The sequence below is a fragment of the Ursus maritimus genome, unplaced genomic scaffold, assembly GCF_017311325.1.
Source record: "Ursus maritimus isolate PB19 unplaced genomic scaffold, ASM1731132v1 scaffold_9, whole genome shotgun sequence".
NCBI classification, from domain to species: domain Eukaryota; kingdom Metazoa; phylum Chordata; class Mammalia; order Carnivora; family Ursidae; genus Ursus; species Ursus maritimus.
The window spans coordinates 47,922,476-47,936,781 of NW_024427107.1; the positions used below are offsets into that span (position 1 = coordinate 47,922,476).

At 33.6% G+C, this 14,306-nt stretch overlaps 1 protein-coding gene across 33 annotated transcripts in view; it reads left to right on the top strand.

Moving 5' to 3' along the window:
* The window catches only part of RIMS2 (regulating synaptic membrane exocytosis 2), a 561,128-nt gene that overhangs the window by 192,359 nt on the left and 354,463 nt on the right, over nucleotides 1-14,306 (top strand). For 15 of the 33 annotated variants that reach the window (XM_040625675.1, XM_040625689.1, XM_040625693.1 and 12 more), the window contains exon 1: nucleotides 5,940-6,061. The exons of the other annotated variants lie outside the window; for them this stretch is intronic. In XM_040625675.1, the coding sequence (XP_040481609.1) occupies nucleotides 5,940-6,061 (122 nt within the window). Of the gene's footprint in view, nucleotides 1-5,939; nucleotides 6,062-14,306 lie in introns of those variants that run through there. 33 annotated transcript variants of the gene reach the window in all.

Below are 14,306 nucleotides of genomic sequence, written 5' to 3' on the forward strand. Positions count from 1 at the left end.
ATATTTCTGGCCTAGAAAGAGGAGTCAGAGAGATGATAATGATGGTGGGGCTTCTTGCATTCGTGGAGGCTTTCACTGTGCTCCCCCTTTCCTTTATGAATTAGATGGTAGAAACTGCTAGGAGTCTGTTCTGCAGCAATGGCCAAACCTTAGGGACAGAGAGATAGAGAGTTCAAGCCCCAGGAAATACTATAGAACTTTTTTGTATATCAGAAAATAACAGTATCAACATGTTTTAAAAAACCTATTATGAAAACTGCTGTAGGTATTTTGAACTCCACTGTTTTCTCCACTGATTTTACTCTGGAATCTCTAGATTTGTAGTGTGCTTATTTAAGTCTGGGCCATTCTTCCTCTCTTTCCTCCCTGGATATACCGTATACTGTGCACCCTAAGTTGAAGTCCAGGCCAATTTTCCTTTATTGAATGCTTTTTTCCTTTCTACTTTGGCTCGAAATTTCATCATCTGCCTTTTATTTGCTCATTTGCTATCCCTGAGGTGAATGGTTCTATGGTCTTGCCTCAGGGAAATATTTACAGTGAGTGACATTAATTTGCAAAACATATGAAGACACTTGTTCTCTGGACATCTTTCTTATATATAACCCTTAGATTTTTATCAGTCAGATGCTTCAAAGAGGCAATGGAGCAAGAATAATGCAACAGAAGAGACAGTGCAGTTGTTCCAATTATATAGATAGAACTACAGGTGTGTATTTTAAGAAAATGAAAAATTCCTTGAAAGCATTTCTGGGATTTTTGTTGTGGATTATGCATATTATATATCATATCATTTCAGTAATTGATTAGCTATGTTTAAATGTTTGCATGTATGGAGCATTTAATAGACACACTTTGGTACTCTTAAAAATTCAAAATAAGCCGAGACATCTTTAAAATTATAAAATCGAAGTATGTCATGACTGATTGAGTCTTATCAAGTAAGAGGCTTGTGTTGTTATTAATTTAGAAGAGAATAAATTCCCAATTTTTATTCTTTCATTTAATTTTTGAGTTTGTGTTACATTTCTTAGGACATTTAGCCCACAGACTTTAGGCATTTGTAAACCAAGACTCTTAAGTGATTTTAATTTTTAAGATCTTATACTTCCAGTATTTTTGAGGATGATAGAAACATGTTAGTGCTGTTTTTTTCCCTCCTTTCATTTGGATGTTTCATAGTACTAATTAAGCAATTTGAATGATTACAGAATTTTAGGAACTCACTGATAAAGAAGAGAATACCTTTGCTAATGGATGTAGCTGACCGTGTGAAAACTAATAATCTAGCATTTGATTTACTTGAGCATTGCTAAGAAAAAGCTCACGGGCCAACATTGTACTTAATATGTATGGTTATGATTTCATTGTAATTGTAGAATTGTCCACTTGCAGGTGGATTAAACTTGGGGCTTTTCTTGTGGCTAATGTATAAAGAGGTATAATGAAGAAAAAAAATCTGTGATGTTCTCACTCAGATATAATCAATATTAACATTTTGGTGTTTATTCTTCTAGTGTTCTCTCAGATTCTGAACACTTCTAAAGTTTTTGGTACATATTACTAACTATTTCTCAGAAAGGTTCTACCTGTGTACGCTTCTCCCAATAAATATAGTATGAGAGTGTGCCCATTCTCTGACCCTCTGGCCAATACTTTGCCAATGTAATGGCCAAAAATACATTACATTGTTATTGTTTTATTTGAATTCTTTTGAGGAATGAGATTATACTCTTTCAGGTGTTGGTTAACCTTTTAGATATCTTCTTTAATAAAATTGCCTCTGCTGCTGGAGGTTTCTTAACACCTCTTCTTCTGCGAGAACTCTAATTAGCTTTTCATTACCAGTGAGGTGCTAAAGATTCTAATCGTGCAGCCAGGTTTGCACCATCTATATCACTTGTGAGAGTTAATGCCTCTCAGCTGGACTCAGTGTAAACGTAGAGCTAATTATCTAATTTTCCCGGAAAGAGGTAAATGTAAGCATTGTATCCTGTCAATATCTAACAGAGGGATAGAGCCTTGCACAAAGAAGCCTGTGAATAAATGCATCAGGAAGTGCATGAATAAATATGGTAAATAAAAGATACCTGAACATAATTGTTAGAATCTTGGTTCCAATCATTTGATTCCTTGGTAGCGTAGTGAGGTTACTTCCAATTACTATGTACTTTAGAGTTTATGGAATGTATTTATATACATTACATGTTGAAATACAATAATAACCCTGTGAGGTAAATGACGTAGCTTGAAGAAACCATAGCCCGGATATATAAAGTGAATGTCGTGAGGTATAATGGCCGGTTAGGTTTGAAGTTAATACTTAAACCAGGCCATTAAACTCCCAAGTGCCATGTTCTTTCTCTCCTCCTAGAAGCCTCCAATGTTTATGTTACGTGTGGCCTACAGTGTATAGAAAATGTAAAACAAATATTAGCTATAAACATTCTTAAAATATTCAGGATATTCCAACAAATTACATAATGTTTTTGATTGCAAATATTAGTTGCTCTTGTATTTACGAACCTTATAATATGATGTGGTCGGCTAAAATAAACACAGAAACAAAGAACCAGATTGAGCCCTGAGCAGTTTCCTATCCCACTTATGGGATGTGACTAAAAACTAATTACCTTTTCAATAAAATATAGGCAACTGTTCATTCAACAAATATTTATTGAGCACTTACTCTGTACTAGGCACGATGCTAGAATAAAAGACTCATGAACCTTAACCTCATGGGACTGAAGTGAAAGACATAAACTTTTTTTCCCCAAATAAATATATAGTGACACTGTTACCAAATGCATGAAGTGCAAATACAGGATATGACGAGAGTGCATGGTAGGGGACCTAATCCTGGTCAGAGAAGGTCTTCTTGAGAAAGTGACATGTGAGTCCTTAACGATGAATGGGAGCAGGTGAAAAGTTGGTAAGGGCTGGGGAGTGGAAGAAATCACTTCTAGAATGGTGAGGGAACTAAGAGAAAGCTGACCAGTAGCGTGTGTTGGATGGCCAGAGCTGAAAAAGAAGGCTCTGAGGAAGGTAGTTGCTGTATTCTTTAGTCTTTCAAAGAAGTCACGTTACTGCTCATTCCAGTGATGTTTCCGTTGCTGAGACCGTTTTTTGAAACTCTTCCTATGACCTTGCCTTCAGATCCAATTTTGAAACAAAAGAAACTTTCTTTTAAGCAACAAAGAGCGTTTTGCAATGTAATCATCTTATTTAACAGACTTGCTTCAGAAGGGCTTTTGATTATTTATAAAAACTGAATCTACCCACAAGGGGGAAATATATACATACTTACATATATGCATTACAGATAGTATAAGCTTGGAAATTATATATTCATCACAGATAGTATAAGCTTGGAAATTAAGGGTTTTAAAACTATGTGTTTTCACTTACAGAAATTGACCTTTTGTAGATGTAAAAAATCAACATGATCAGAGGCTTAAAAATTTGAAGCACATCAGGTTGCTTCTGTTTGAGTTAAGGAAAGAAAGCTATTTAAAGTTACTTGTGAGTTAAAATAATTGAGATGTTTGCTTTAACTGAAATATTCTTGATTACGTCACTGACAGGTGGTTTTCCTATTCACATATAGAGACTGATCTATTCACAAATAGGTGTGTGTGTGTGTGTGTGTGTGCACGCGTGTGCCCAGATGTGTACATATGTAGAAGATAGAATGATAGGGAAGGAGCATGAGACATGGAGTCCAAAGCAAAGACCTTCATTCAGTTTTTATGAGCTGTGTGATCTTTAATCCTTTAAAGCCTCAGTTTCTTTTCATCTGTAAAACAATAGTAGAATTACCACCTGCTCACATTTTCTTGATACTAAAAAAAAATAAATTTAGAAGTCCTGGGACACGTGGGTGGCTCAGTTGGTTAAGCGTCTGCCTTTGGCTCAGGTCATGATCATAGGGTCCTGGGATCAAGCCCCACATGGGATCAAGCCCCACATGGAGCCTGCTTCTCCCTCTCCCTCTGACCATGCACCCTGCTCATGCTCTCTCTCTCTCAAATAAATAAATAATCTTTAAAAAAATTTTAAAAGTAAATATAGAAGAACTTTATAAACAAAAAACCTTATGATTATTATGTTTCATAAATAGATTAGTGTGTGCCCATAAAAATATAAAATAATAAATAATAAGCACTCTCAGTTGAGGATAAACCCATAATTGAACATCTTAGTTTCTAAAAGAAATAAATTAGTTATTTAAAAATTTGCATTATTGCATGTTTATCTTGTGTCATTAAAAAATGTATATTGTTGCATATTTATTTTGTGTTCTTTTGTGACATGTTTATTCATGTCAACAAAGAATTCACCAGTTTTTTTTTTTTTAAAGATTTTATTTATTTATTTGACAGAGAGACAGGCAGTGAGAGAGGGAACACAGGCAGGGGGAATGGGAGAGGAAGAAGCAGGCTCCCAGAGGAGGAGCCTGATGTGGGGCTCGATCCCAGAACGCCAGGATCACGCCCTGAGCCGAAGGCAGCTGCTTAACGACTGAGCCACCCAGGCGCCCCTAGAATTCACCGGTTTTTAAAAAAACTTCTTAGTGTATTTAAGTGCCTATTTATTGTTAGTGGTGTGTGTGTGTAGAAGGGGATAGAATGGGTTAAAGCTAAAAATTGAGGTAAAAAAGGGCTAAAAGCATATATCTGTTATAGAAGTGTCATGGTTTAGGGGCAGTTAAAGATTAATGAATATGTTAATTGTCTCTATAAGGGAGAAGATTTTTAAAATTTGGTTTACACATTACTTTTAGAGCATCTTTTGTAGAAAGATGATGTACCTGGATATAGGATAACGTAAGGTTTTATCTAACCCAGAATTATTCTTTTGCGAATGGACGGTGATCTGGGGTGCTCTAAAGCAATTGGAGGCTTCAGGGAATATTCTTTTCTGAAAAATGCTATGACCACCATTTATTGAAATAAGTTAATAATAGTTTATAAAGTCTTTCTGGGCTTAGTTGTGTGTGTGTATGTGTGTGTGTGTGTGTGTGTTTTAATTTGTGGGAAAGTTCATATTTAATGAGTGCTGCTTAAATGAATTTTAATTGATAGAGTATAATTTTTTTTCTATGCACAAATTTCTTTGCACAAATAATCTTGTAGTCATTATGTATGGCCCTTAGAAAGGGACTGGATTGAACATTATTCACTTCTCTTTAAGAATAAATGAAGACTTTTTAAAATTAACTAAGAAATTAAGACGAGTAAGTTTTCCAAATGTCTCTTTGGAAACAATGGCCTTATAAATGCAGGCAATAAAAAGCCCTATTGTCTGTCATATTTTTATAGCTTCATGATATCAAACGAAGGATATACCACTTATTTTTAGAGCGTTCTGTCCTATGCAGCAGCCTTCACAGTGAAGAGACCTACATACTCTGTTGCTGGAGTTACTCGTTTTTCAGGGAAAGAAGAAAGGGTTAGGAAATGCATCGTTTCTCTTCTTCTTACCCAGTAGTAACATTGAGAAGATACCTTGTCCCCATTTTTATTACTTCTGAGATTTTTATTGCTGGCAGCCAGATGTGCTGAAACTCCTGACGACAGCATCTATTCATTGCGTGTTTTTAATAGGCTTAGAGAAATATGAGTAGAGTACATGAGAGCAGCTCAGCTTCACACTTCAGCTGGGAATGCCCAAAAAGCTTACTGCTGTTTAGAATTCTTGCTACAGTCAGGAGAAAGCCGAAAGCTGTACGGGTGCTGAATCTTCTACGACTGAATTAGAAGAATAATGACTGTACAATTAACTATCAACCTCTGCTCATTTAAGCACAGTTTCTACAGAGCTCAGGAGAAATATGGAACTTGATTGGCATGTTTGTATTTGATGGTGTCTGCAAATAGATGACTTTAAAGACAGGTGGTAAGGAAAAATAAGAGAAGGGGAAAAAAAAAAGAAAAAAAATGCAATTTGAGACATTGCGCCAGGTCTGCAATTCTGTTTTATCTCATTTTCATGGGGTTTTCTCATCCCCACCAAATATTTTACAAAATGAGCTTTTTGGACAAACGCTGAACAATGCAAGGTGAGTAAAGCTAAACTATATTTCTTTTGGCATTGATATTTTCAGAATAATAAATCTCATCTGTCTATAAAAATTGTTCTGTATTGAAATGTTGGTATTATAAGGGTGTTGTCTTTTTACCATAAATATAAAATTTTATATAGTATTCTTCTTAATTGGTTTTAAGAAGGAAAATAAGCTTACTTCAAGGCACCAAAAGCATCTTAAATTTAACTAGTTTGACCTCTGAAGCATCATACAGGCTGTTTCATGATTTCATTTTCTAATAAATAAGATGATTAACTTAAAATGCCTGATAGATTTTTTTTTCCTTTGTGATCATGGCACTGATTACAATGCATATATAGGGAGGGAGATATATAATCATATGTGATTTGTTGGAAAATGTGAATTAGCAGTCATGCATGCTCTTTGTAAAACATGCGGAAGATGTTTCCTGGGTCTGAGACGTTTCTCTATGCAGGGTAGATCAATAATCACTTTTAAACAAGCTATATTATCAAACTGCTAATCATGCTTTGTATTTGGTCGGCTAGTTTGAAAGGATGCTTTGTTATAAATTCCTATTGCTTTCTCAACCTCATCATTTTGTGTGTGTGGTGAAGATTGTTAAATTAGGAGCATATGTTTTAGACGGCGTCTCTGGCTTACACTAAAAGAGACAGCCTATTAAAGAAGGCTTTTAAAATGTAGTTTTATTATCCAGTTGTTTGCGTTGTGAGAATTTCTAATGTTATATACCTCCTATAGAAAAGACCCCATTTTAACTAAACATACGTGGAGAAAGCCTAAGAAAGAAATTCTGTGAACATGATAATAATGCACTAAAACCTTCTGGAAATTGAGGGAGAACTAATAGTGCATAGAATATTGAATGGTTCTGCTGGTCTCTTCTGAACAATGTGAGGCAGCCTATTTAGAGATTTTGAAAAACCTATTACACAGTATGTGTCTTAATTTAGCAAATGAAAAGGATGCTTTTAAAATTTGTTGGCATTTAAAATATTTACTGATGATAAATGTATCTATGATCTTTTCACTGAATATGGAATAACATATCTGTTTTTTAATAAAATTTCACTTTTTTCCTCAGTATGGTTCTATTCAGTTGACTAATTTTATTTTATGTTTGGTTTTTAGATAAAGTATATAACAGTATATGAAGTGATATGATACTCTATAATAGGCTATCTATGTTTTAAGATATTAGGTTTTTTAATTTAGTAATGTATCACTTGGGTCTTGACTGTCTGTAATTTATGGTAGAAATAATCTGTATTGCATGTTATATTTAAATAGAAGAGGCACTATGGCTTTCTTAAAATTTCCATGACCTGAAGCTACCAGAGTTTTAGGATTTGTACTCATCTTTTATAAATCTTCTCTTTGCTTGATTCCTAAAAATGCCAAGACTTTATGAGTTTAAAAATATTAATATTAGGTCTGGGTATATATTCACATGGGAAATTGTGCTTTGCACAGTATGGCATGGAATTAGTTTTAAAGGAAATGTTAGTTTTAAAATATGAGAATATCTATATTTTGATGGGATTGTGGATCCCTATCCCTATGCTTTTGTTTTACTTCAAGTTTCTTTTATTGTTGACATGCTTATAATTGCACTGCTCTCATTATTAAACATCTAGAATTTTATGTTGCTGCAATTAAACATTAAAATGTGAAGTTTCTGATGCTTCTGTAAGACCAGTCTTATTTAACTTTCTTTGATTTTTTTTTAATGTAAGGTTATCTGAAACTACCACTTAATAAAATTTTATTCTGGTTTAGGGGAAAAATATATCTGCTTTATATGTTCTTAACTTCTTAGTCCTCAAAAAACATAAGACATTTTTTCACATGCAGATCTACTGATTTTCATGAATAATCGTCTCTTGATTTACTTTTAAAATTAGTTGAAATCAGTTATACAAATAGTTATTATTTTAGAAGTATGAAGAGTGAATATAAGTTTATATAACTCTCAATGCCTCCACATATTTTAATGTTTTGGTTACTTCGTGTTCAGATGAGATATAATTGGTCCTTTAGAACTCTTTCTCTGCTTAGATTCTTTAAAAAAATTCAAATGGCTTGACATCAACATTTCAGTTAGCATTGAATTAGAAAGTAAGATGTAGACTAAAAAATCATTCTTGAAGGAAAAGTCTTGGAAAAATAATGACCCTAGTATGTCATCAGAAGATGTGATCTTACAACTTGAAAAGTCTTTCTAAATAAATGAGCCTTTCAACCTTGTGGACTGGACATTAATGGTTTTGAGATTTAAAGCATCAATTATGTAACTCTCCCTCTGAAAAGAGCAGTTTTGGTTGTTATAACATGTTTAGTAATCATTTAATTGTTTGGACTCGTTCAAATGAAATATTCGGTATTTGTGTTGTGACATGAACAATGATCTTTAAACTGATAGAAAAATAATATCATAGATATGGACAGTTAGATTATATTTTATTCTGAGCTTTCTAGGAGAAATTACTAGAATAGTACAATGCATCGATTGTAGACTGTATGTGGTTGAGAGGACCCTTTCAAGTAATAGTCTTGAGACTTCTAGGTAGCTAATCACATACTGAAATCTGCAGCTCAACTTTCATCAGGTTTCAGATGGTAGGGCAGTTTACTTCTATGACATATAAGCAATCAAAGGTTAAAAGATGAAAATCTCCCATAATAGTTACTCCGAAAACATTGGCAGGTTCAACTTGTCAAAGAGCCAAGATTTTAAACACACCAGGAATATTTTATGGATAGTAAATTACTAAACTGTATATGAATATAGATTGCTGAAGTATTTTTATGATCAAATGAATATTGAAATTTATTTATGACTGAAAATCATTAGAATATTTTAGACTTGGTGTTGGAAGCCATATACAAGGACCCTTACATTTCATACTGAAAGGTTTTAGCTTATTCTCTTATCATTATGGTTCTTGAGTACCATTTCAGTGCATAAAGAGGTGACAGGACATCCTCTGTGCTTTTACAACTAAAATGAAACAACTGAAGGTAAAGCAAGAAAAAAAAATCAGTGTCTGCATCCTACATCAATGCACATGACAGGTTTTGAGGAAATGCCACTAAATTCTTGTTATCAAGTTTTCTTACTATAAACTCGTTTTTCCAAATTAAATATTTAATCAGATACAGAGATAATTGCTTTTGTTGCCAATAAAAAAATCCTCAAGTACTAAATTCATTATGAAGCCTAAATTTTGTGATCTTGTCTTTGGAAGCAAACATAAATATTGGGATGCTGGAAGATAGATTTTTTTAACAGCGCTCACTGCATTGAGTAATCAATTGCTTTGAGCAGTATTCAAATACATGATAATGATGACTATCTTTTGTGATAAAATTTGTGGAAAATGTATTTAATATCCTTCAAGTTTTTCCATTTACTGATTTTTAGTAATCGCTCTTGTACAGTGAAGAAATCTCTTGTTTTGTTTTGTTTCCAGATGTGATTTTTTCTTTGTAACCGAATGGGTGACAGTGAATTTGCTGTACTGGCTGGCCACACAGGGGCATAATAGGACTGGAATTTATTCAGAATAGACATTAAAGACAGTCTTTCTCTCCCTTCCATATACATCTAATGAGATAGGCAGACTTCCATATTTCAAAGCAAGATTACAAAGAACTTAATAGACCAAAGGATATTTGGGTTTGTTGGTGTTTTCAGTTCCTAGGAAGGTAACCGTATGATCTGGTTTGCCTGGAGTAGCCCCATTTTATGCCTGCCATCCTCCACTAATTATTGTTAGTACTTCTCAAAAGTGTTGCTATTTGATGATAAATTGCAGGGCCACTCTATAAAAATGAAATGTAAGGCTTGAAATTACCTAGGGCAAATGGACTCTTTTCTACTGACAAATTTTCACAGATCTTAAACATTAATATTATTTAAATAAAATTCGATTTTGCGAAATAAAGGTTTAATTATTTAATGTCGTATTTTTGGTGAGAAGTATTTAGCTCTTTAGGTAGCATTTACTATTGCTTTGGTTTATAATGAAGCCATCAATTCGTGTTCAGGATTTTTGGCATAAACCTCTGTTATTCATCATGGCACATTAATGACTACTTTGACATTAAAAGAACAGCATGCTTACTTTTCATAGCTCTGAGGGCGCAGTCTGCACAGTATGCATTGTTTGGAGTTGGTATGATCATAGCACAATTGATTTTTCATTATAGGAACATTTTTTTATGAACCGTCTTTATTCTGAAGTGTCAAGCACCCAGTAGTCTGATACACATGTGCACATACGTACACAAACACACACATGCACATATTTATTTAACCTTGTTAAATATATATACTAAGTATTATAAAACTAATTATTATATATTATAGATATAAAAGCTAATCTTAACAGTTGTCTATGTTTATTTCTAATCAAAATGACTTGATTCATGAATGTGTAGCACATTTATTTTTACTAGAATATTTACTGTGGACCTTAGCTATATACCACAATTATTAGTACAGATACTTACTCTGACACTGATATCCAGTTTTTAAATATTTTCTTTTTGGGAACATTTTTATAAAACTACTGTTTTTGTGGATGACTGACAGGTAAATGTTAGCTGTACTTTTTTATTATCAAGTTTTATGTGTTCATGAAGGATCTTAGAAAACTCATGGTAATTATTGGTAAACTTTCTGTTTCATGCCGGCACTATTCACCGATTAGTAAAATGAATTCATTTCCTATATGCTGTGAACTATCATATTCAAATTCACTTATCAGTTACACAAAAAGATTCATGTGTATAACAAAAGAATTCCCAGAACTGATGCATAATTTAAGTTAAGCTTCTGAATTTGAGTTTTAAATATCTCAGAAATGTGTGAACACTTCTATTTGGGCAAAATGGGAAAAGCCATTGAACATGGCTTTCTTTCGCCTCATGTTTTTCAAACTATGCTTTTTGTTTGTTTTTTGTTTTTACCAGAAAATACTTCCTTCAGGATGTACAGGTAAAGCAGGTAAAAGTGGAGCAGCTCTGATTTCGAAAGTGGGACATGGGACCCACATTAGGTTCTAGAAACAATTTGCAGCTGCTTACTTAAAATCAAACTCAGGACTTGTCATTTCAACTCCTTTAAACTTTCCACCTCACGGTGTGACCTTTGAAATGTCAGAGATAGAGGTAATGGAAAACAGCAAGGAGAGCTGCCATGTTGCATCAAGAATTGATCTGTGTCTGACTTTTCTATCAGTATCGTGTTAACTTTATGTTGTGTACTGTTGAACATGGAACTCGGGTTCGTATCTCAGGTCTGCTACTTACTGGCTGTGTGATGTTAGTAAAATCACTATACTGTGAGTTCTTGACTTAAGAGGACTATATATTTATTAACCTCAGAATTCCAACACTTATCATATCCCTCATGCTTCTTTCTAGTCAATATTGGCTTCTCCCAACCTCCAGAACCAAATATTATTCTGCTTTTTTCTCCCTCAGCATAGATCAGCTGTGTAGTTTTAGAACGCAGACCATTTTAAAAAGGGGTTGTTCATTTTAAATTCCCCCCAGGTGTGTTTGAGAGTTTTGGTGGTTCCACACAGTATACAACCTTTGATGATATGTTTTTTTTAATTTTTGTCATTCTGGTGAGTGTATAATAGCATTTTCTTTTGATATTATTTTGTATTTGCCTGATACAAATGTTCATATGTTCATTGGCCAGTTATACATCTCCGTTTGTGAAGTGTCTATTCAATTTTTTTAAAAATTAGATTTTGTTTTTCTTAATGAATTGTGGAAGTTTTTTTTTAATCTACCTGGATATCAGTCATTTGTCAGATATATACTCTATGAATATTTTCTTCCAGTCTGTGGTTTGCCTGTTTTTTTTTTTTTTTTTTTGCTTGTTCATTTTCTTAATAATGCCTTTAGATGAGTAGAAGTTTAAATTTTGATGAAATATAATTTATTAATTTTTTCTTTTTTAAAATTATTATGTTAGTCGCCATTTAGTAATTTTTTTTCTCTTAGGGTTTTTGTTTTCTGTGTGCTGTCTACAAATCCTTTGCCAATTCCTAAGTCATGAAACTATCCTCTTATGTATCTCCTAGAAGATTATTTATTTATGGTTACTTCTCTGTTGAGATTTCCTATCTTTTACTTATGAGCATATTACCTTCATTTCCTTTAGCAGAGTTATCATACTCTATCTTTGAAATTCGTTTCTGCTAATTTTAACCTCCAAGTTCTCTCTTGATCAGTCTCCATTGATTCTTTTTTCTCTTGAGCATGGGTCATGTTTCCTATTTTTTAATATATAATCTTAAATTTTATCTTGGACATGATTAACAATACTGTGTAGAGACTTTGAAATCTGTTTTGAAGACTGCTGATTATTTTTAAAGCAGAAATTTAACTTGGCTGAACTTGAGCTACAGACTTTGTTTCCCTTGAGGTATGGCAGCTGAAATTTTAGTTTAATTATTTTAATTTTAGCTGAGCTGTTTGAAGTCTTTCTGTGCATGCATGAGATTTGGCAGTGTTTATTATTCACAGAAATTTCTTTTTCCTTCCTGTAGCTTTCTTTTCGTCATTTTCCCCTCACTTTCCACCTTCTGTATTTGCTCAAGCTCTTTTCTCTGGTTTTTCAAGTTAGTAAGATTCTGAATTTTCTAACATACATTTAGCCTGCAAGCACTGAATGGATTTGGTTGAGTCATAAAAATGGGAAGCGCACCTAAGTCATTCCTTTCTTCAAATGTCAGTTACACCACAGTGTGTGTCTTCTTGTTGTTACTTTCTAGGGCCTTCAAATAGTTATTTGTTCATATTTTGCCCAGAACTTTTTATCTTTGGGAGGGTTAGTTTGATGGCAGTTCCTTAGCCATTATCCAAAGAAGAATCAATTCTGTAACATTTTAAATTGTATTTATTAAACACTGTGCTGCCAGAAATTGTATTTGTAGTTTCTTTTGCAATCCCAACTTCATTGTTTGTAATATGTTGTGTTTTTCCAAATATCATTGGATACCCAGTTGTCCAGTGGCTAATTTGGGAACCTCATGTTCTAATTAAATTAATATTGTATCATCAGAATATATAGAGAATACATAACTTTCAATACTCTTTCTTTGCTGTTCTATCTCATCCGTATTTTAATGACTTTTGCGAATGGTAATGTATGAGCAACATGTGCACAGGCTTTCTTCACAGAAAACAGAAGCTTGGTGTTTCTGATCCATCAGTAAAAGAAAAGGTCTGTTCACATACGATGAAGAGACAAAAGCCATCGTATTTATTCCTCATCTCTTAGGTGGGCATCCATTTCAAAGATAATTTCCTTGTGGATTTTTTAAAGGAAATTTGATGATGATTTTGACGGGAATGATAAACTAAAGATGAAATCCCACTTTGTGAGAGTAGTCACTGGTTCTTCAACTGGTGTCGATCACGGGATAAGGCATAAAATGTGTGTGCTGAAAATTTGGTAATTACTTGTAATAGTCGCCCATCTTTTAAATTAATAAATTTTTAGAAGGCCACATGTATTTTTTGCAATGAATTTTTGAACATTACATTTTGAACATTTTTTGGGGTCTTGTGGGGTTATAGTTTAATTCTGAAAGAAAATGCTGTGTATGTAAAATAGGATACACTACCTTTTCTCTAGAAACTGAACAGCTTTTTATGAAACTATATGAACAAAATATAAATCTGGTGATGAAAATACACTTAGGAGCAATAGTGCTTCAAAGAATATTACCATGTTTCCCATGAAGCCCATGGAGCTAAAGAAATGTTCATTATAGCGTTTACCATTGGTGTTGCAACAAATATATAGATTAGCAGTTTCAGTGAAAAGTGGTACCACAATTAGATACAGTCCAAAGATTATGTGGAGTTCTTCACCTGTGTGAGCATTCATCTTTTTAAATTTTATTTTATTATTTTTTTAAGCAATCTCTACACCCAACATGGGGCTTGAAATCGACCCTGAGATCAAGAGTTGCATGCTCTACTAACTGAGCCAGCCAGGTGCCCCATATATGAGTATTAATCTTTTAATTGTCTTTTAAAAGTTACTTTTGTTTATGTTGGCGTATGTCAAAAAGATTCATGGGGCTCCTGGTTCCCTCAGTTGGTTGAGTGTCTGACTCTTGATCTCAGCTCAGGTCTTGATTTCAGAGTCCTGAGTTCAAGCCCTGCGTTGGGCTCTACACTGGGCGTGGAGACTACTTAAAAA